General features: G+C 45.4%; 1 protein-coding gene and 1 long non-coding RNA gene across 2 annotated transcripts in view; one reads left to right on the top strand and one right to left on the bottom strand.

Annotated features, from left to right (window-relative positions):
* Pik3ap1 (phosphoinositide-3-kinase adaptor protein 1) overlaps positions 1-23375 on the bottom strand; it is a 113303-nt gene extending 89928 nt beyond the window's left edge. The window contains exons 1-2 of the mRNA XM_059258168.1: positions 23232-23375; positions 13757-14176 (exon numbers count right to left, since the gene is read on the bottom strand). Of these exons, the coding sequence (XP_059114151.1) occupies positions 13757-14176; positions 23232-23244 (433 nt within the window). The 5' untranslated portion in view covers positions 23245-23375. The remainder of the gene's footprint in view (positions 1-13756; positions 14177-23231) is intronic.
* LOC131907180 (uncharacterized) lies at positions 564-11611 on the top strand. The gene is made up of 3 exons (XR_009378321.1): positions 564-682; positions 1491-1531; positions 11421-11611. It is a non-coding gene; the product is annotated as an uncharacterized LOC131907180 (long non-coding RNA).
* Positions 23376-24050: the final 675 nt, after the last annotated feature.

The raw sequence follows: 24050 nt of genomic DNA, 5'->3' as shown, positions 1-24050 counted from the left end.
TGTTTATTGGCTTTTTGAGAGAGGGTCTCATTATATAGCTCAGGCTGGTGTGTAACTCATCATATAGACCAAGCTGATATCAAATTCTCAATCCTCCTGCTTCAGCCTTCTAGGTACTTGGGATTCTACAGGCATGTGTTACCATGTCCAGCAAACATACTGCAATTTAACCTTTTTTTTCTCCTGGTACTAAAGGTTATACCAAGGGCCTTATACATATCAGAAAACATTCCTACTATGGAGTCAAGCCTTACCGTGAAATTTAAGTATATCCCTTTTAGTTACTCACTCTCCAGGGAAAGTTGGCTTCTGAATGAGTGCCCCAAAGCCTGTATTGTTACCACCACTGCAGATTTATCTACACTCCTGTCTCCTGGAGAAACACAGAAAAGGTTCTGCCCCTCTGACTGTTCCCATGACGAGCCTTCAAAACTCTAAAGGTAGTTCTCATGGCTCCAATAAAATGACATTCTCCAAGACAAAGTCATATCTTCCAGTAAGTTCTCATCTGACAGAACTCAGATTCCAAGTTCTGTCACTCATTCCATTCAGTCATTCAACAATGTATGGAGGGTTTGCAAGTGGCAAGCACTGTTTTACTTCCTGGAGTTAGTGAGCAAAGCCCTGGCTCTCCTGAGATTTACTTAATAAATAGTACAGAGATTAAAAACAAACTTTATAAGTAAGTGAATAGATATATGAATGAATGAGTGAACAGTTAGATGAATGGATGGATGGATAGGTGGGTGGGTGGATGGATGGATGGGTGGGTGGATAGATGTCTAGGTGAGTGTCTAGCAGCCAAATGGGTAGGTGGGTGGATGGCTAAATGGGCGGATAGCTAGGTGACAGGATGGGTAGATGGCTGGATAAATAACTATACTTAGTCTTGTTCCTTTGTCTCCCACTGAAATGGCAAACAGTTTTTCAAATAAGTAGACCAGTTCAGGGCAGAAGAGTCTCTTCTCTGATATGAAATTTTCTATTCATGAGCTTGCATGGGCTTGTTTTTTGGACTTTATTCCTTGGGCTTTTACTTACCCTGCCTTCAACTAAAACCACCATGTCCTACAAATACTGTTCTGGAAACAGACTCTTTTTTTCTTTTTCCTACTTCAAGGTAATAGTTCCATCACTTTTCTTGCATTTTTACATTGACTCTAATTGATTTTTTTGTCTTTATTAATTTTCAACTTAATCTTTGGTCCATTTTTCCAAACAACACATATATAGATGAACTAGAATGTGATTTTTCAAGTTGTGGGACTATGTCAGTATGCACATATTAGCACCCTTGCTGCCTAGAAACAAGCAAGATACTAGTTTAAAATGGAGTGCTTGAGGAATGCTACTCTAAATGTTATATTGTCTTAATCGCTATTCTGAGAAAATTATTACTCTGAGAGCTGTGATTAACTCTGGGTTACCACTAATGACACTGAGCAGAACATCTGCTGTAAGTATAACCCAGGCCCATTCTCTTTTTCCAGGATGGATGCTCAGGACACACATCCTTCCCTTAAAAGATGATGTAAGTAACTACACAAAAAGGATTTCCAGGAATGTCAAAACCCCTTCCTGAGTTGAAGAGAGCTTCCTGGCTTCTCTTGGCCATTGGTTAGTGTGTCAGTTGCTGCTGAATGCCCTTCTCCTGGTATGACACATGAACTTCAATAGGGCAGGATTTGAATCTCACTCTTTGAGCAAATTCCTTTTGGATCTTACGTGATGACTCACCCATGACAGTCATTCCATAAAGTTCAATGATATGTGTTGAATAGCAATATAAACTGTCTCCTCTCTGCTCCTCATTTTAAGAGTAAGGGAATCTAAGCTATCTGCATCCTACTTTGCTTATTTTTATATTAAAGAACTGGGACAGGTGACCCCAAAGTTTTCTTTTCTGCTGTTCATATTCTATGTTTGCACCTTGTGTGCTCCATTTCTCTGTTTTCCCATCAGAAACTCTAAAGTTTGATGGCTTCCAAAGTGTGGGCAAAATCTAGCTACCCAAACAATTTTGACCACAGGGAGGACTGGAGCAAAGTAACATTTAGGATTTGTATAACCTATGAGGACTCAGAATTCCAAATGACTTCAAAACAAAAATAAACCGTTAGCCTGCCAGATTACTGTACAATAGTTTCAGTATAGCATGTTTCCTAAAAAACATCTCACACAAGTATAATCACATCTGGAGACCTCTGGAAACAAACCAAGGCTTTGATAAATGCATCAGAACATGTAGGGTGGGAGTTGGGTCAGAACAAGTAACAAGTCAGCTAGTTTGGGAATATCAGATGCCATATCCTAGAACAGAAATGTTTTCCCACATTTTACACAATCAAAAAACCATATCAACAGTCTGTTGGTGGTGGTACATGCCTTTAATCCCAGCACTTGGGAAGCAGAGGCAGGCAGATCTCTGAGTTCGAGGCCATCCTGGTCTACAGAATAAGTTTCAGGGCAACCAGAGCTACACAGAGAAACCCTGCCTCAAAAAAAAATCAACAGCTTGTGCAAACATCATAGTTTTGATGCATGTCCCATTTGACTATAGGTACAGTTTCCACCATTGGTTACACATGTAAGTGGAAAGTTATTTTAGTCTAATTTAAAGTAGAGCATTTTCATTTCATCATAGGCCTCCTCCTCTATTTCCTGTGTTATCAGATGTTCGAGAAAGAGCCCACAGGCTGCTTGTGAAACTAGCACCTTGTTGGACAGAATGTGCAGGCTCTCCCACGTTATTTTATATAAGAGCCCAATACGACTATAACTGTGGAAAGGTGATGGGAAAGTCACACACATTCTGATGACATAAATTCCAAATGGTCTTTCAAAAAAAAAAAAACTAAGCCTATTCTAGAAGTTTCTTCCAAAATACAGATATCTTCACTTTCATGATCTCTTTTTTGGGGGAAAAAAAAAGACACAATTTAATCTCTGCTACTGATGGATCTGCACATATCCCAGTGGACTTCAGACTGTTTTCCTCAATTCTTTTATGGGATAAGTAGTCCTACGTGCTTAAGTATAAGCACAGGGTAAAATTAATGTACTCTACAGACCCATTTTGCTTTGGATAAACTGTTACCAACATCTGGACTGTGCGACCCAGGATAAACCATTCCATAGCAATGGTCCACAATGCAAAAGACACCAGTAATGTGGTCCCCTCAGTAGAATGCACATGGGGAAATCTTCCTCTTCAATTGGGATATTCAAAATGAGACCAGGTATGCCACAAACAGCCCCAAACTGGGTTTTACCAACCCACCCAGTCATTGGTCCTTCCACCACTTATTAGGCACAGGTAAAACATCATCTGTGGAGATTAGTAATTTTTTTTTTTTTTTGGTTTTTCAAGACAGGGTTTCTCTGTGTAGCTTTGCACCTTTCCTGGATCTCACTCTGTAGACCAGGCTGGCCTCAAACTCACAGAGATCTGCCTGCCTCTGCCTCCCGAGTGCTGGGATTAAAAGCGTGCGCCATCACCACCTGGCGAGATTAGTAATTTTTATTTAGCATGAAAAAGTAAAACCAGAAAGTCTCCAGCTGTTTCTCTTCCTCAACACAAAAGAAGCTATTTTCCTCAATTACTGACTTTATTCATTTTTCTGTGTTTTGTATACAAGCTGCCTTTTGTTCAAACTTTTGTAAACTGGCTAAAATTGATAGTCTTCTGCCCCAAAGTCCACATGGAGCTTAAATGTGGCTTCAGTGATTTCTCTGAATAAGCAGGTCAAAAGTCATTTACAGTATTAACTCATCCTATCTGGGGGCCTCTCAGACAAACTCTTGGTCATGTGAATGACTAGTGGAAACTAAATCGAAAAGCTGTGAAAACCTGCAGTGGAGGGAAATCAACAGACCTACGTTGTCATGCTCACTTGCCCTCAATTCCCTGCCCCCATTACCGTCCTAAGAACCCACATGCGTGTATCTTCCTGTAGACCATAGCAAAATAAAACCAAGTAAAATGTTAGAGGCACACGCCCTGCCATTCCACAGGATAAAGGTGTGACGCTGTCGTCGAAGACTAAACTGGAGCTGATGTCCATCAACTGAAAGCGACCACTAAGAAGTCAGTCCAGGCTTTGCTTAAGCCCTGTTGTAAAGGATGACTTCCTAGCTGAAATAAATGCACTGTAAATACACTTGATGGTATTTAGAAAAGTCTCAATTTGAGACACAGCAGTGAAAGGGAAAGTTTTAAATGCCATGGAACCGAAATCATAGGATTTCATGGCTTTAAGTGTCTGAGGTGTCAACTCATATCTCTATACCGCCCCCCACCCTAGAATTTTAAAGAGGACAGGAACAGACCCAGAACAGCCAAGTGACTTGCCTGCTGCAGCTTGTGTCCATCTATGAAACACACACTCATATTTTCTTAGTAGTCCCCACAGAGATCGCAGTAACCTAAGAGGTCATCAGTACAAACGTAACAAGAGTCAAATCCTGACTCTCTGAGAACAGTAGCTCCCTCTTCACAGGCATGGGGCCACATCAGGTGGGTGACAGTGCAGACTTCACAGCAATGGCACAGACCAATACTGTGTCACTTCCCCTTACCAGAAGGCCTGTCTCGGGGAAAAGGCCGAAGGGGTTTTTCACAAAGAGCCCAATCTTCAGTTCAACCCACTTGGAATAGAGGACAAAACCCAACACCTTCCTCTACATTACACAAAATCCCCAAGACCATCATTTTTTTTCTCTAAGGTGTCTAACTGAAAGGAAATCCATAATCATAGAATAAATAAAACATTAGGGAAACATCTACAACAAAAGTTCCAAATGCCTTCCATCTGCTCACAAGTGCTCTCCAGTGACAGTTTCTTGGGCAGCTTTCTAGAAAGGAAGCTAAGAGCGCATCCTCATAGATGCACGCAGCAGCATGGATAAGCACTCCTTCTAAACACCTAACCAACACTCTGAGAGGCACACTTTCCTGTCTCCTGCTTCTTCCCTTGACTCAGTTTGGTCAGACTTTCCGTGTCAGCACGAAGAGAGTCGTCCAGGTCTTTGTAGAGTCCGTGGCAGTCTGCCTCACCAACAGACAATAACCCACTCTGCCAGGACTTGACCCAAGGATAATTTCCTGGAGGGCAATCAGTACGATGCAGTCTTCACTAAGACTGCCCGGAGCTCAATTGCACCACTTTCGGATGGTAAAATTTTCAAAGACAGAAGCTCTATTGTTCATCACAGGTAATTTGTGTCAACAAACACTAAACTTCTAGATCTTGGGAACACAACTAAGCAGGTGGCAAAATACAGAAAGTCTGAGCACAGAGATGGGTAAGAGCACATACAGCTCTTTCAAAGGACTCAAGTTCAGTCCCAGCACCCAAGTCCATCTGTGCACAACTGCTTCTAGCTTCAGGTGATACAACGCCCTCTTCTGGCCTCCTCACACACTGCACTCACACGCACATACACAGACACATAAATATACACATAATTTAAAATAATTTTTTAAAATACAGGAAGTTTCAAAAATGGGGGCGGACAGGTGGGAGAGAACACACAAAAACGAAGAGAGCAGTGAGGATGAAGAAGGAAACTGCACACCATGCCAGCACCTGGCAGTTGCTCATTAAAAACTCCTCAGTGGCCGACTGCATTGATAAATAATTGAAGGAGCTATGGTAGACGTGTTTTAAAGCACATGCCGTGTGACTCATCTCCCCTGCTCCCTAAGCAGCTTTTATACTTAATGTCTATTAAAATAAAAATAGATTGAGCTAAATAAATCCTAAGATTAATTTTGACTATCTTTTTATGGCAATTATTTTTCTAACAGCAACTACTCAGAAATTTCACATTTCCCATGTAGCCTGCACTGCATGTATCTTAGACAGTGCTGGGATGTCGACACACAACAGAAGTTCTCACCTGACCCTAGCATGGGCCTTGAGACCAGCCTAACAAGCACCATCAGCAGGTAGATCTCTGTGAGTTCGAAGCCAGCCTGGTCTACAGAGCGAGTTCCAGGACAGGCTCCAAAGCTACACAGAGAAACCCTGTCTTGAAAAACCAAAACAAACAAACAAACCAACAAAAAAAAAAAAAACAAAAAAAACAACCAAGCACCATCATAGGAAAAACTGGCCCTGACATCTGGATAAAGAAGTAGCTAGAAACCAGACTACAGATCAGGCAGGCCTGATTCTGATCTTCTGCAAGTGAAAAAGCTGTGACTTTGAGCAAGGCATGGCACTTCTGGGGCCTTGCTTCTGTTATCTTAAAGATGGAGATAATATCAGAATTGCCTCATAGAGAAACCACAGGAATCAAATGACATGATGTCTAGAAAACAGTTTCTCAGGAGTAAGAGATTGTGGATCCCTCCTGAGTTCTAAAAAAAATGGTCCCCGGGGGAAACAAGATGCAAAAAACATACTGAAACAACGTAGTAAGAAATGAATGGATAAAATGTCTACATCTAAGCGGAGTGTGGTGGCGCAGACCTTCAATCCAAGCACTTGGGATACAAAAGCAGGCAAATCTCCGTGGACTGGAGGCCAGCCTGGTCTAGATATTGAGTGCCAGACCAACCAGTGCTACATAGTGAGACCCTCTCTCAAATAAAACCAAAAAACCCAAATCCCTGTCTGTCGACACCATTCCCACCTACATTAGCCAATTTACACAGACAGGTGGAAGCTTGAGACTCTTACCCCAGAGGACTTCAGCACTCCATACTACCTTCCCACAGCAGTCCACCATGCACTCCCAACCAAAGGACATGCAGATACTTTCTTTGAAAGAACACAGACAGTCCAAGTGAATGGAGAGGTGAAGGGTGAAGTCCATTGAGCAGCTAGCTGATGGAGCAGTTGGGGGTGGGGAGAGCTCACCATCCCCTGCCCACTAGAGCTCACAACTTTGTGGGGGAATCTGGAGTTCCAGGGGACTTAAGACTTCAGTGGAAAGAGTCCACGGGCATGGATCTTTCATTGGACAATTGGTCTTTATTAATTGTTCCAGGTACATTTGGCAATGAGCCATGCAGTTAGGAGAATAAACAATGCCCCTGGTCTCACAGGATGGTCAGGGGGTCTGTCAGAGAAAATCATAATGACAGACTGCAGCTTTTTAGTGACACCAGAAAGATTTCACCATCCCAGCCAGGGCATCTCCTTCCCCAAAGCATAGATCATTTCAAAAGGGAAAGTATGAAGAAAGCACCCTGCAGTGGAGGGCATATGAGGCTACAACAAGGACCTGGCTGCAAAGTGGACTAAACCCTGGCACAGAAAGATCAAGACCGGAAGTCTACAGCCACACGGGATGGTGGGACAAAGCTCATCCAGTCCAACAGATCTCAAGCCAGCTCCTTCCCCTCCGTCTCTGCAAGGAGCCCCAGAAGTCATCCCTAACTTACCATCCACGAGGCCACCACACAGAGCGAGCACAGTAACTTCCCCTTCTCTGCGAGGGTCTGACTTCTCTGAGGGCCTGTGCCAATAAGTTACAGGCAAACTCTGAGCCCCTGGGACTACTGGCCCGTGACTTCCTGGAACAGACCTAGGTTTACTGAGTCTTCTGACAAGAAGAATCAAATGATGGAAACACTAGGCCCCAGACAGAGCCCAGACCTGGCTAGTGAGCTGCTGCTGAGGCTTTTGAAAATTCATGTTCCCAGGGCTCAGCCCAGAGACTGTGGTTCTGTGGGTCAGGGGTGGAGTCCTGTATACAAAGCATCAGGGCAATGTCAGGGCCCTGCCTGGCCTGGGAATCTGTGGTTTGGTGAGCTTAAGGAAGCCTCAGTTTCCTCTGCCCCTTTCTCCTGTAGGGCTTTGCCTCATTTCTAGTCTGAACAGGAAAGAGGAAGGTGAGGAAGGAAGACAGGAAAATGCAAGGCAAGGGGGGTGGGTATTCTAAAGATCAAAGGCCTTCAGTGCTGAAGTGAGCTGCTTGTTCCTCACATGGGCATTGAACCTCCTGAGCCTCAGTTTCCACATCTGTACAATGGTAGTAAGACTATCTGCCCATCTACAGTTGTGCAGGAGTAAAAACACATAAAATGTCCAATGCATTTGACTAATTGTCCAAAAAAAAACCAAAAACAAAAATTCACCCAGGCTAGAGATGGCTCTGTGGGTAAGAGCACCGGCTGCTCAAGCATGAGAACCCGAGTTAGGATCCCAGCACCCATTCTATTATTTAAAAAAAATGTTTTTAAAGCCATGTGTAATCCTAGTGCTATGGGAAGGAGACAGAGAGAGGAGTCAGAACTGATAGCTTGCTGACTGTCGAGTTAGCGCCAAGTTCAGTAAGATCGCCTGTTGCAAATGAATAAGGCTGAAAGCAATTAATCAGAACACCTAACATCCTCTTTTGGCCTCTGTGAACAAATGCACAGGCATAAGCACCTGCACACACACACACACACACATACACACACACACACACACACACACACATATGTGCACACATGCTTTCAACTTATTACTAGCTGTTCCATATATTGAACTAAACCAGGACAAAGGGAAACGTTTAAAAAATAAAGTCCAACAACCAAACCCACAGTAAAACCACGGATCAAGTTCATGGGGATGTGGGGACGCTCGGTGTAGGCTCTCCACTCTGTCTGTGGGAACACTAGAGGTAATATGAAAGGGAAGAAATCAACAGAGATTCACAAAACCAGGCATGAAGCATGTGAGGATTCTCTTCATTTACTTGTGAAAAGGGAAAAAATCATTTTAAAAATTTTATGCATTGTGATAAGCATATATTACTTTATTTGGGGGAAAATATTCCTTTTAATTTGAGAAAATGTATAAAGGAATATTACTCAGCCACCAAACAGTAGAAAAGTCTGTCATTTGCACTGTACATGAACCCAGAGGACATTATGGTAAGGGTCATGAGCCAGATACAGAAAGATGAATGCTGCATGAGCTCCCTTACACATGGACTCTAAAGTCAGGCTCATGGAAGTAGAGTAGCATGTGGTAGCCAGGGCTGGGAGGGGATGGGAGCTGGGGGATGGAACTCCATCCAAAGGTTCAAACTGCAGTCTGGAAATGAGTAAGCTCTGGGACTCCATTGTGCAATATAGAAGTTAGAGTTAATAATATCATAGTGTTTACTTGGATCTTGCAAAGAGTTCAACACACACACACACACACACACACACACACACACACAGCAGTGGGGGCAGAGGTACGTTAACTAATTTGACCATGCTAATTACTTTTTGCACTACATATGTATTAAAAATCCTTATTTTTGCACTTAGAGTATATTTAGTTTTATTTGTCAATTATACTTCAATAAAACTGGAAAAATAAAAACCAACAGGATGCTAATATCACAAAGAAAACCAGATATAGACATTACCCTTTCATAGTTTCCCATGGGAACCAAGGGGAAATACATTATAATTTTGGGTACCATGAGACCTCCTGAAACATAGAAGGTGTGGTGAGGCAAGGGAAGCAGGCAGAGGATAATGCAAATGAGGAAGGCAGTCAGGGACTGGGTTCCCAGTTGGTACAGTACTCGCTGTGTAGCCCAAGGACCTGAGTTCAAACCCCAGCATCCACCTAAAAGCTAGGCATGGTGGAGCTTGCTTGTAATCTTAGTGCTGGAGAAATGACGGTGGGGTGCAGTCAGTCTAGCCAATCTGTAAGTTCCAGGTTCCGTGAGAGAATCTATCTTAAAAAACAAGGTGGAGAGTAATAGAGGAAGACACCAGAGGTCAATCTCTGGCCTCTGCACACCTGAACACACAGGGAGAGTAAACAATTTCAAAAGCAGCTAAGATCACTCCTACAGTGCTAAACAAAAGCTTTAGTGCCTCTCTCTACACTGAGCATGTGGGCATGCATACCTATGCACATAAGTGCAAACAAACACACGGGAAAAACTTTGAAATAAGCTCACTATCACCCACCGAGTTCTTTCCCACATAGTCTCACAAAATCTATTTTTGTATTCCAGTGAGATTTGCAGCAAAGATTAGAGCTTCAGTAAAAAGAGGAAATAATTGTTGTGCTATACCTCGGGCTTTCTCACTTCCTTATTTGAAAATAATCACCCAGCAGGTCCAGAAAAGACTCCAGAACAATAGTATAGCCTCCCATATTGCCATGCATTGTCGCTGGGAACTGAACTGGGCCCAGTGAAAAGTTTCGGTGACTTGCCATCTTCTTAGCAAGTGTATAATATTACAGCCCAGGGGCCTGAAAGAAATCTTCCATGTCATCTGGTCCAACCCCATCATTTTACAGGTGAAGAACTTGGAAGATAAACTCCAACACACTGCAGACTCTAATTAAAACATCTGCTCAATTTTAAGGAAACTGCCAAACTTAGAGATATTATGAAACCTCCAAAATATTTTTCATGAAATAGAAATAATTATCAATTATTAAGGGGAGAGAGTGTAGGGATTAACGTAGCAGTAGGGCACCCACCTCAAAGTCAGGACCATTTATATCCAGAGAACCGAAAGATTAAAACCTGCCAGAGTGAACACACTGACTTTGTAAGTAGAAGAGAACTCTGGGGTTCCACGTTGAAAACTAATGGTTTAACCATCAAACACTGGTCTAATTTTATACCTAGACCAGTGGGTATCCAGGAGCTGCCCTGGTTTCCAGAGAAGTGAAGCTTTGAGAAAATGACTCATGCACATAGAGCTGTGACCAGTGGCCTGAAGGTGGTGGACCCTGGGCCACACTGGCAACAGCATAGGAATTTGTTAGAAATGCAGAATCTTCAACTAACCAGGGCTCACAGGGGCTCACAGACACTGGAGGGACAATCAGGGAGCCTGTATGGGTCTGACTTAGGTCCTCTACAGATATATTATGGTTGTGTAGCTTGGTGTTCCTGTGGGATTCCTAACAGTGGGGGTAGGGGTGTCTCTGACTCTTTCGCCTGCTCTTGGGACCCTCTTCCTCCTACTGAGTTGCCTCATCCAGCCTTGATATGAGGGTCTTGCCTAGTCTTATTGTAATTTGTTAGGCCAGGTTGATATCCCTGGGAGGCCTGCTCTTTTCTGAAGGGAAAGGAGGAGGAGTAGATCCGGGGGGGTGGGGAGTTGGGAGGGAGGGACTGGGAGGAGTGGAGGGAGGGGAAACTGCAGTCCTGGTGTAATGTATGAGAGAAGAATAAATAAATTAATTAATTTTAGAAAACGCAGATTCTTGAGTTCCACCCAGTCCTCAGTCAACATATGCTACTAATAAGGTCCTCAGGTTCTATTTTGCACATGAAAATTTGAGAAGCACTTATTCAAATTCAAGTCTAACTGACCATGTGTGAGCACCAGCAATCTAAGTTTCCATCCCCCACCATTTCATTAATTCTGTATGTCCCATTGATTCTGAACTGCAGATTTTCCACTAAGCAGCTTATTTCAATTGCTTATTAAAATAATCTCTTTCCAATGACAGGTTGTTTGCTCTTGGAACAGAAACACTACTGTGAAATAATTCACCTTTCTGAAAGGCTGGAAGGTGAAGGCTCAGAACATACTGCACCAGAATCCAGAGTAAAAAGTAAAATACCAGAGATCAGTGTATGCAGGTGTCTAACCACTGGACACACCCAAATAACATTAAATGTATCCCTTTCTACTTTTTAAGATTTATTTTTACTACTTTTAGTTATATTGCACATGTCTGCATGCATGTATGTGCATGTGGGTGTAGATGCCCCGGGAACCCATAGCTCCCAGCAGAGCTAAAATTACTGGAAGTTATGAGCCACCTGAAGTGGATACTAGGAACCAAACTCGGGTTCTTTGCAAGAGCAGTACAAGTTCTGACCCTCCAGCACACCTATCTCGGGACTTAAAGTATGTTAAGCAAGTACTTCATCATTGAGCTTCTTCTCAACTCTTTAATGTTTTTAAAAATATCGCCACAGTAGTGTTTTAGAGACTAATTATGAGTACATACTGTGAAGTGACGAGACCTCCAGGGAACTCTGAATGATTGATTGGCAGATCACGGTGGCCTGCAATGAGGTGGCATTGGACCACTGCAATGACGTAACTCTCGGGGAGAAACAACTAGTGTGTTTGGGTTCTTTGTAAGTTTGCACGGCTCACAGCTCCCAAAAAGCAACGACACATGATCATGCACATTCGAATGGTGTGCTTTTTCTGTCATTTCAAAGTCAAAATGAGCAAACTCTAGAAAACTGCAAACGGGGTCCCAAGCATTAACACCAGTTATCTGTATTACAAAGTGAGCATGGCTCTACCACGCTGAGACCTGGTCATACCCACTGGTTATAACACCCGGGAAGAAGGACACCTCAACTGAAGAACTGCCACTATCAGACTGGCCTGTGGGCATGTCTTTGGGGCATTTTCTTGATGAATGATTGTCTGGGAAGGGCTTACCTGTGGGCTGGTGGTCCTGGATTGTATAAGAATGCAAACTGGGCCAGCCATAGGGAGCAAGCCAGTACGTAGCACTCCTCCATGGTCTCTGGTTTGAGCTCCTGCCTTAGGCCCTGCTTTAGCTTCCCTTTCCGATAGACTAAAACCTGTAATCAAAGTAAACCCTTTCCTCCTCCAGACGGCTTTTGGTCAGCATGCTTTATCACAGCAAAGAAAGCAGACCAGGACACAGAATTGTCCTTCTTGCTTCAGTACTGGGGATTGAACCTCCAGCCTTGCACATACTAGGGCAGAGGAAGAGTTCCAGAACTCAGCTACATCCTCAGCCCTCTTTTTACCTCCCCCTACCCCATCCTAAAACAGAGTCTCAGTAAGTTACCCATGCCTGGCCTTGAACTCACTGTGCAGCCCAGGCCAACCTTGAACTTTGGGTCTTCCAGCCACTGTCTCTCAAGCAGCTGGGATTTCAAGCCTGCATGCACCACCAGGCCCAGCTTAGAGTTGGTAAATTCTGGATTTGGATGGTGAGATGGGAGAGGGGCTGGATGAGCTACATTAATGCCCAGGTTACACCTGGAACTACTGAGGCACAATGAAATCGTCCAGGCTTCTTGGCTGGTGCCAAGTATGTAAGATCTCAAATGGTAAGAAACCAGAAGACAGACGCACAGCCTGTTCACAGAACACATAAAGGCCAGCGGGGGAAGAAAAGCTGTGACCTGTGACAGTGCTCATCTTCTGCTTCTGTTAATCAGAATGTGTGTCATATTGCCTGGGCCCACTGAGGTCATCAGCCCTGCAGTAAGGACGGGAATGTTACCAGTTTGAAAAGAGAAGCAGTGTGAAAGACAGAGGGTGGGCTGACAGGAAAAAAGAGGGCTATCTCTCCATAAACGGGTTCCCTTTAATTGACACGTCAACAAAGCTGTCAAGGTCATTGCAAAGACAAGGTGGAAGTGGACCACGGAGTGGGTGGAGGGGCTGAGGCAGGAGGGTGGGCAGGTCTGCCATTCTGCCATTCACATCCATAACCATCAAAGGCTCCTTCCTATCCCCGCTTTCTAGCAGGGAACCTGGATTCTGTGTCATCCGAAGCACAGAAAATTCTAGAAAGAAGGTTCAACCTATCCCATCTTAGAAATCTGGCTGCTCTAAACCAAGAAATACTTAAATCTCCGGAGGATTGAATATGGAGGCTTGCACGTGCTAGAAAGTACTCTATCCCTGAGCTAGAGCCTCAGGGGACACCGGGTCTCTTAGGAGAGTTTTCCTGCTTTCTAGCACAGATGACCAATATTCAAATAACGATACTTCGCCTGGACATAGAACGCGGCTCTGTGATTCCTCTTGAGCTCGCCTCTCTTTGCCATGAACTCTTACCTTCAGAAATGGCTTTCCTCACAGCTGCCAGGTAGGTCTCCGGCTCGTCATCACAGGTGAGCTCCTGCCAGTGTGCCCATTCGGGAAACAAGGCCTGAAAGTCCTCCTCGCTGGACTGCACTCCGCACAACAGCCGCACCACACGCTGAGGAGGGTGGAAGGCTCGCTGCAGCATTGGCAACAGTCCTGGCTGGCAGAAGCACTCCACCAGCCCCGCAGACAGTAGCACCAGCATGCACCGTGCGTCCCGGAAGACCCGCAGGTCCTCCGCAGAGAAGGCGGCATCTGGGCCCAGGCGGTATGACTGCATCTTCTGGCTGCGGACCTGACGGCAGGACACGAAAAGGTCCTGTAGGTACTGGCACCATTCCTCCGCATCCGGGCTGTAGAAGATGAGGATGTCGCATCCTCGGCCCCATCCTGCAAGGAGACGCAGAAGCTCATTAATGCCTGCTCCTTCTCAGAGGCAATCTGAAACCTGGGAGATACACCATCCAACAGGGCCTGGCATCTACAACCGCCCAGGTCTACCTCGTAGCATTTGTCTAGCCCTTTTCCCTACTTGCAGCCCACCAGTGTGCCAGACACACCACACTCTTCACCCAAACACATGCCGCTATCCTAGAAGCTTCACCCACACACTGCACGGCCCTTGTTCCCCTAGCCTAGTAACAACAGCAAGCACTTACATAAAGCCTGTGCTACTCAAGTCTTCTTCCACACACATTGCCTAGTAAAATCACTTCATCCTCACATCTTTGAGTCATGGGTACCACTACTAGCCTACTCTAAAGATAGAAAAAAAATGGTCAATGTGGCACGTTGAGTTACTTAGCCAGAGCGCACAGTGGTAGCCAGTAGCTGAACTGTTTGATTTGACCCTGAAACACGGTTCTGTTTCAAATACAGTGGTCGGGAACCTGGGAGTGAGATCAAGCTGTGAGGGTTAGAAATTTGGCTCTGCCAACTAGCTGCACAACCCTAGGAAAATTACAAGAATCTTCTGAGCCTTGGTTTACTCAACTGGAAGTAGAAACAGCACAGTGACTTTTACGTGTATTTCAGGTCAAGTTCTTAGCGCCGAGCTTGAAATATAAAAAGAACCATCAAGAGTTGGAAACTGGTGTCATGATGTACATTGACAGTGCATCGATGTATAGAGGAAACGGAGTGGACTGATGCTTTGACCTACAGCACTGTACACTCCCCAGAGCTGGTCTGTGACATGAACTCTCTTCTCCCTCTAACAAGCACGGGTGGCAGAAACAAACAGGCAGAGGGCGGGGTGGAGTCACCTGGTCCTTACCCCTCATCTTCAGGTGAAAGAAACACTTTGTCTGAGAAGATGAAGGGCTTATTCAAACTCACAATCAGTAAATGAACAGTAGAGCCAGGACCAGTCCTATCCTGTGCCCCAGCCCCTACTTCCTCCTATCAGGAAATAAACCAAGACTCTGATAGTCACGTCACATCTTCCAATGATCAAAGTCCAAAGAAGGCAAGCTCTTAACATTACTGTGACTACTGTCCCGTGCCTTCATCTCGCCTCTGCTTTGACATCCTGTTCTGGAGGTGATGTGGAATAGATGAGCACAAAGTGTACATGCATCCTACAATGAAGCAGGAGTCCATCTTCCCCCTCGGAGAAGGACAGTGGACAGTTTGTGAAACAGGAATCTAAGATGTAGGTTTTTACAATTAAATGTCAGCCCCAGGGCTGTTGAGGTGTCTCAGGATGTTAAAGGTGCTTTTGAATAGCTTGGCCACCAGAGTGCAATCCCCAGAAGGTGGAAGAATAGAATCAATGCCACAAAGATGTCCTCTGACCTCCACACCCATGCCACGGTACACATGTACACACAACACATATGCACACATGATAAAAATAAAGTCATCTCTGGTCCATATATCATTGAGTGGTTCCAGGCAGGATTAGTGTAAGTCCTTGGGGCTCTAAGCTCCAAAAAGACCATAGGAAAATTCCTTTTTTCTGGCCATCTCCCCAGGTTAGCTAGCTTGAACTCTAGATCCTTCTGTCTCTACCTCCCAAGTGCCAGGATTTAGAGGTATGTGCCACCATGCCAAGCCAATGGCAATGTTTTCAGAAAGATTAACAAGTGGGCAGAGAAGTAAAGAAGAGGATGTCTTGAATACAAGAAGCATCATTTAAAAAGAAAGGCCAGGGGCTGGAGAGATGGATGAGTGGTTAAGAGCTCTTGTTCTTCCAGAGGACAAAGGTTTAAATCCCAGCAGCCATGCCAGGCAGCACGCAACTGCCTGTAACTCCAGCTTCAGGGGATCCAACGCCTTCCTCTGGCCCCTGCTGACACTGACAGACACAGACATGCACATACACATGCATGAAAAAATAATTAAAATTTTTAAAATAAATTAAGTTTTTAAAAATGAAGAAGGAGGAGGAAGAGGAGGCTGGATAGATGGCTCAGTAGTTAATAACACTGGCTACTCTTCCAGAGGACCAGGGTTCAATTCCCAGCACCCACATGACAGCTTACAACTGTCTGTAACTCCAATTTCAGAAGATCTGACACCCTCACACAGACATACATGCAGGCAAAACACCAATCAATTCTCATAAAATAAAAATAAATAAATATTTTTTTAAAAAAAGAAAAAAGTGAGGCTAGCAATCCTAGCACCTGACAGGTGGAGGCAGGAAGATGAGAAGTTCATGACAAGGCCAGCTAGATGGTTTAGCAGGCAAAGGCACTTGTACCAAGCCTGAATGCAGCTGGGCAGTGGTGGTGCACGCCTTTAATTCCAGCACTCGGGAAGCAGAGGCAAGTGGATCTCTGAGTTCGAGCCAGCCTGGTCTACAGAGTGAGTTCCAAGAAAGGCACCAAAGCTACACAAAGAAACCCTGTCAAAAAAAAAAAGCCTGAATACCTGAGTTCAGTCTCTCAAAACTCACATGGTACACATGGTAGAAGGAAAAAACCAACTCCCACAATTGTCCTCTGACTAGTACAACTTCAAAGTTCAAAGCCACCTTTGCTAGCCTGAGCTACGTGAGTCCCTTAAAAAAGGTGACACTGCACAGGTCCTGTGAGGCAGATGGCTTAAAAGATGAGATCAACCGCCCTGAAGACTACGTGTCTGTGAGTGACTACTCCAATCTTACATGAAAGACCCTTCACCCAGCACTGGCGTCACTGAGGAAATGAACACACACAGCCCTGGAGACTCCTCCACAGCCTTGGCTTCTTTGTAACAGCTGCTATTCCTTAAATACCAACTCATCAGGAAAGCTTATGCTATAATTAATCTTTTTTCCCTGGGCACTGACCTGTCACTCTGCTAAACACCTTGGTGTACTCTCTCACTCAATCTTCAAGACAAGTCCAAGAGAGCATGATTTCAACAGCCTCACTTGACAGACAACACCAAAACTCACTGATCATGAACTGCTACCAAAGAGTGAACCATGAGGGTCATGTCAGGCGTTGACTACAGAGCCCCATTGACTGTAGAGCCCCACACTCTGAGTTTCTAAGGTGCACATAGGTCAAAGAAATGCAAAATATAATTTAGGAAATATAATTAAAACACATCTAGTGCCATTGGTTTGAAATACCATTTTCTAAAAAAAAAAAAAAAGAACCAGGGAGTCTTAGAAATGGCCGGTTCTTCCAATGATTCTAAGAATATATATTTCAGATGGCAAGAAGTGTACAATGAGCCCAAAGCATTTTGTATGGCAATAAATAAGGACCTGCTCAAGCAGAAATACTACAATGAGTGTATGTGAAAGGAAATGAGAGTCAAGTGAAGAAGCTTCCACCGTCCAAGCAGGAGCAGTGTGGGAAAGAAAGAGATGATACAACAAGGCATTGCCAGCCAGAGCATAAGTGCCCACAAGTCCATACACAGTGACAGACTCAGGTGACCATGCAAACAGACTAGGGAGAGGATGGGCCGGAGCTCAGTGGACTAGCACAAGGCCCTTCCTTCAATCTCCAGCACCAAAATCACTAAGACAATAGTCATTTAAAACTGAGGGAAGCCGGGCAGTGGTGGTTACACCTTTAATCTCGGCACTCAGGAGGCAGAGGCAGGGCAGATCTCTCAGTTCAAGGCCAGCCTGGTCTACAAAGCTAGTTCCAGGACAGGCAGGGCTATGCAGGGAAACCTTGTCTTGAAAAAAGCCAAACCAAAAAGACAAATAAATAAATAAATAAAAATAAAAAACCTGAAGGAAAATACAAATTTCTTATGCATACAAATCCCAGGTAATTTCTGTAGATAGCCCCTCAAGGAAACACAATATGTCTCTTCCTAAATATGGGCTGTCGGGTTATACCTAGTCATTTCTTTCCCAAGAGCCCACTGTGGAAAGATAAAGTCACTTCACAATGAACGAATTCAGCAAATACTGTCTCCACCCAATGACCAAGATCACTCTCAACAACCAAGAGTTGTGTTAATAGTCTGTGCTCTTAAAACTAAGAGTGGTACTTTACATCTGTGATCTATCCCCAATCTATCACCCCAGTCTAACGGTGAGAAATGCATCAGACAAACCCAACTATGGGACAGTCCACAAAATCACTGACTTTCAAAGTGAGAGGTGAAATTGGAGGAGAAAGCAAGGGGCCCGGGGCGAGTTGTGGGGGTGAATATGATCAAAACACACTGTATACACATGTGAAATTCTCAAATAATCAATAAAAATACTGCATTTTTTAAAGACTGCCAAGGATTTTGAGAGTTGGCTCCTCAATTGAGGGCACCTGTTGCTCTTGTAGAGGACTGGGATTCACTGCCCGGCATCTACGTGATGGCCCACACCTTCTGTAACCCCAGTTCCAGGAAAACTGATGCCCTCTTCTGACCTCCTTGGGCATCAGATGGTACACATATATACATGCAAGCAAAACACTGATACTCATAAAATCAATCTTTAAAAAAGGATTGTCAACGGCAATCAAAATCTAAGACAATATGACAAAACCCAGCTGACAGGCACCTAAGAAGACATCACTGGTAAATGAAGTTTCTTGAGTGGAAAACTGGGATATTGTGTATAAACTAATGAGATTTGAATAAAACATAGACTAAAAACTAACTGACCACCTAGAACATGAGAAACTGAGGCAGGGGAATCAAGAGTTATAGAGTACAGCCTGGGAAATACAGTGAGTTCCAAGCTAGCCTGAGCTATATGATGATATCCTGTCCTAAAAGGTACCCTCCAAAAATAATAATTATCAATACTAGTTCAGTTATTTCAGTAAATGTATTACATTAATGTAAATTGTCAATAAGAAGGAGGGATTGGAATATGTGGGGACTCTCTACAAGCAAGGTTTTTGCCATTTTCCTGGAAATCTAAATCTGTTCTAAAATAAGTTTATTAAAAACACAGTTGAATATGGAAAATAGCCATTCAAAGTGGCTTGTTCCTGGAGCTCAAGTTAAGCAAGAGTTTTTGAGAAGGATTCGGACAGTGGTGGCTCACGTCTTTAATCCCAGGGCTCAGGTGGCAGAGGCAGGCGGATCTCTGTGAGTTTGAGGGCAGCCTGGGCTACAGAGCGAGAGCCAGGACTACACAGAGAAACCCTGTCTCAAAAATACAAAACAAAACAAAAAACCCTAGATTGTCTGGGGGCTAGTGAGATGGCTCAGTGGTTAAGAGCACTGACAGCTCTTCCAGAGAACCTGGGTTCAATTCCCAGCTCCCTCATGGCAGCTGACAACTGTCTGAAACTCCAGTTCCAGGGAACCTGACACCCTCACATCAACACACATGCAGGTAAAACACCAGTGCACATAAAAATAAAAATAAATAATAAATTAAAAGAGTACTTGAGAAGAAAGTGGTTAGTGCCTCAATCAAGTTAATATCACAACCTCTGTGAGTGTGTGTGTGTGTGTGTGTGTGTGTGTGTGTGTGTGACTTTAACCAATACCATGAATGAAGGCAAATCTGCCCTCATTTATGTAAATTATGTAAATAATTGCAATTCAATTTACCATCCTCTACTTCAGGGTTGCTGAAACCAAAAGCTGGGGAAGTTGTAAAAAAGTCCAAAGTGGAAGTTCAAGTTCCTCCCTGAGGGAGCAACACAGGACTATCACTTGGTCAGAGGTTCTCCCTGTGTGAGGGAAGGCCCCTTTCCTCCACAGTAATACCCTGCCTTCAGCCCCAAGTCATGGCTCCCCATTCAAACTCACTTCTTTATCCTGTTCAGTAAGAGAAACAATGCATGAACCAACAAAGAGCCCATAAACCCTGGCAGAACCGAGAAAAGGGCTTTGCTCCTGTGGAACTTGAAGAACAGGCTTGGCTACAGGAGAGGGCAACGGACTGAGGACAGGAAGGGGCTGGCTGACCCCAGTGGGGAGTCACACACAGTAGTGGGTAGGGAACATGGGGGACATACAGTGACTGAAAGAGAGATGACACTGAATGATTCAGAAGCCATTTGAGAAAAGAACAGAGAGCGAGTGCCTGAAGGTGACCCTGGGACCCTGTCTATTTGACCTGGAGCCCGTGTTTGAACCTCAGCACCATCATTCATTCGTTCATTCATTCATTCATTGTTGTATGTGTATGTACATGCTGTGTATGTTCGTGAAACCATGGCATATCTGTGAAACAACTTGCAGGATTCAGTTCTCCCTCTCCCCGAGGTCTCCCATGTGGCTCCCAGGGGATCAAACTCAAGTCATCAGGCTTGGTGACAAGCACTCTTACTAGCTGAGCCATGCTGCTGGCCCTGTGATCATATCAGTCCAGGAATGGCAGGAGGGTCTAGAGATGAACCTGGAAAGATGGGGCAGGACAAGATCTGAGAGCTTCTCTCGGGTTCTTAGAGGCCAAGGCCTGGAAGGGAAGACTCCAGTTTTCACCTGCGGCAGACTTGGTGCCTGTGGGGGAGTCCCAGTCTCTTTCCTCCCTGTTTCTGGTAAATAAGGGAAATGACTCCAGCACAAACTGGTCGCATTTCACCTCACCACTCAAGGTTCTTGCAAGGCCGAGGGGCCAAGATTCTCCACGACTTCAAGCAAACACGTCTTTCGGGGACCAAAAGACTGACATTCACCCTCCACTGGCAGGGATTTTAAGAAGACCAAGGGATTAGGCCACAGTTGAGTGGGCCTTGAACACATTATGCAGTGTGAAGGAAGTCAGTCACTAAAACCACAGACTACACGATCCCATTCATGCTCAAGTCCAGAGCAATCTAGAGGTGAGGCGGATCAGTGTACTGGACAGGAGGCAACAAGAAGAAAGACCTCTCTTGAGGTGATGACATTCCTCTCAAATTCATGAATTTGTGGAGACACTAACAGCCACTGACAGCACTCTTTTAGGCGTGTCCAATCAGTAGCCCATGAGCTGAATGTGTCCTGGGATAGCTATGAATGTGACTCAGTTCATTTGGAGATGACGCCATGTCACAATGTCAAAAGGTTAGACACACAGCATTTTGTGTAAACTTATTATAACATTACTTTAAAAATAAGGAAACCATGAAGGAGGTTGGCCTGGATGACTCTCCAGTCTATGGCGCGCTGCTGAGGAGCATGGCTTTCCCCCACAGTGACCTGCCCTCAAGAATACTTGCAGCTATAGACTGCAGGGGACCCAGAGGGACTCAGTCTCACTCACAGCACCTAGCAAGGTGCCTCACCACAGAGGACACTAACATCAAGAGGTTTGGATAGCTTTATTCAGCCTCTACATAGTGCCCAGGTTTGGTTGCTGGGCTAGAGTCCTCATCTGAACCTGAATCCACCGGTCTAGCCTAGTCCCTTCAGCTACACCTCCTGGAGCCAGCCTTCTGGACACAAGCAGGCTGCTTGGCCTCCTTCCCTCAAAGGCTCCCCAGTTTGCTGGTCGCCTGTTCCAGCCAGGAAAGGAGGCAGAAGCTTAGCCCGTTTATTTTCTCCTCTCCTCAACCCCTCCATCCACCCAGTCATAATAACTGTTCCCTGTATCTTGACCTCATGGTGCAGACCTCTTTCCTGGAGCTTTCTCCTCCCCAGGACTCTACCTCCCCTCCTTTGAGTCTTGACTAACTTCCCTTGTTCTAAGACCTCACCTAACCATGCCATTTAAAATTCTAGCTCAAACCCCCTCACTCCTGTCCGTACCCCCACTGCACAGACCATGCCACATACTCTCTTTATTAAATGAGTCGTTGTTGCCTTCCCTGTCCTCACAGTCACATGGCTTTTATCTTCCTGTTTCCTGAATGCCTAGTACAGTGCCTGGAAACAGCAAGCATGTGATCAGTGTCTATTCAGTGAATGAACTTCTCTATAAAACTCTTACCTACATCACTGGTTCTTCTAACCCATAGAGCCTGGCTAGAGAGCCACAGGCAGAGATGAATCATCCCCCACTTCAATAATGAGCCTGTACCATCAGAGCCCTTTGTACCCTGTTTCCAAAGTACCATGACCTCAGGCTAGACCTTAGCAGATCTGGAGAGAGTTGGTTCTTCAAACTAGCATCTGCTCCCTTCCTTCCCAAGCACTGAAATTCAATTCTTTCTTCCTGTTTTCACGCATTGTCTCTCTAAAAACGTCAGACTTGGGCTGGGTAAACACAAGTAAACCAACCGGAAAACATAGCAACTCTCTCTTCTCACCTAGCAATTTCCCATTTACTTACTGATTTCTTTCATACCACCAGAACCCTGTGGTGAACAGAGACCAGCCCTGCCTTGTCATCACCAAGAACAGAACATGTCTAATTCCACTGAGGTGTATAGACAGAATTCATTAACTGTCTTTCAACATTGTCATTATGTGGTTTGTCCTAGACCTCAGCGACATGATACAGACAGGATCCCAAGACCAGCCAGAAAAATACTCTGGCACCTTCTGATGGGTAGATTTGTCCACCAATTTCCAATTCTCCCTGGACCTGAAAGTTCCACAGAGAACACAGTAAGAGTAACTTTAAAGGAATAGCAGTCTCAGGTCAGCAAAATTCCAGAGAAAAAGTACAAACCCAGTGGAGGAAGGGGGCTTCAGAAGCTGCCCCAGGACCACTTCTGATCTCCCAGGACCACCTAGGATTGCCTGAGCGCCCCCTATTGGTCGGATAAGACCCTAAGAGAAGCATTTGGCCTCTTACAGAAGCCAACCCTCCACCTCTCTTCAACTGTCTCAATACTCAAGAGTTACAGCGAGAAAGGGCTACTTGGGCCAGAACTAGCGAGAGAGAAAGATAATTAGAAACTGGGATGGGGCGAGGCTCGGGCAGGAACTGGAGATCGCGCACAGGCCAGCTAGGTGAAACGTGAGAAAGTTAGGAGGGGAAGTTTGCGACAGAGACCTGAGAAAAGACCAGAAAGAACACAAGATCCCAGCACTAACGACTAAAAAAGTGAGAGAAAAGCTCGTCTGGCCATGCGGGTGGCGCCAGAGAGGCTCACGGACCAGTGGCGGGGTCGCCAGCCGGACCCGGGACCCGGGGAGAGCCGCGCCTGCTACCCACCTGAGGCTGCCATACCGTCGCGGGAGCAGCTCGCATCCCCGGCCAGCCTGGAGCACGGTACCCGGTGCCCGCAGCCGCAGTGGGCGATGTCGCTGGCACGGGGCGGGAGTGGAGGCCGGCTGAGCTCAGGACAGCGGCGACTCTGGCGCTTCCTCCCGCGGGGCAGCAGGGACTCACACCGGGGCGTGTCCATAGGGTCCGCCCCGCCTGCGGGGCTCCGCTGGGCACCTGCACGCACGGCGGTTGGGGAAGGGAAGTGAGAAGCCCACAGGACCAGCCACCAGCTCCCGGCGCTGACCCCTGCTCGTGCCACGTGTGTCCCGTGCCTCAGGGAGGCAGGCAGCAACCTCGGTGGTCACCAAAGAGCAGCCTGAGATGCGGGAACTGGGGGAGGGAAAGCAGAAGGGACAGGGCTGACTGGTCTCGGGGACCTGAGGTGGGGATGCTTAGCACAGCTGTCCCAACCACCCTGTCCCTTGAGGCTTGTCCTTGAGACGCTGCCCCCAAGAAAAGGGAGGGCCTGTAGGAAGGGGAAGGAGAAGCACCTGGCCCTGGTGTCTTGGCGTTGCCCTTGGGTGCCCTCCTGTGACCCTTCTGTATTGTCTTGGATCTGGTCCTCTGAGGGCACATGGGTGTTAACTATAATCTTTGATAGATAGACATTATCATAGTCAAGGGCCTTCCACACACTATTGCTCCGCATCCATTGTCAGAGTTCTTTCTCTGGCTTTCTTCTATCTCCTGCCATCTAATATATATATATATATATATATAATTTATTTGTTTTGTGTGCTTCTGTGGGAGTATGCATGCACATGT

This window comes from Peromyscus eremicus, chromosome 1 (genome assembly GCF_949786415.1).
Source record: "Peromyscus eremicus chromosome 1, PerEre_H2_v1, whole genome shotgun sequence".
Lineage (NCBI taxonomy): Eukaryota > Metazoa > Chordata > Mammalia > Rodentia > Cricetidae > Peromyscus > Peromyscus eremicus.
This window is presented reverse-complemented; position numbering and strand designations above follow the sequence as displayed.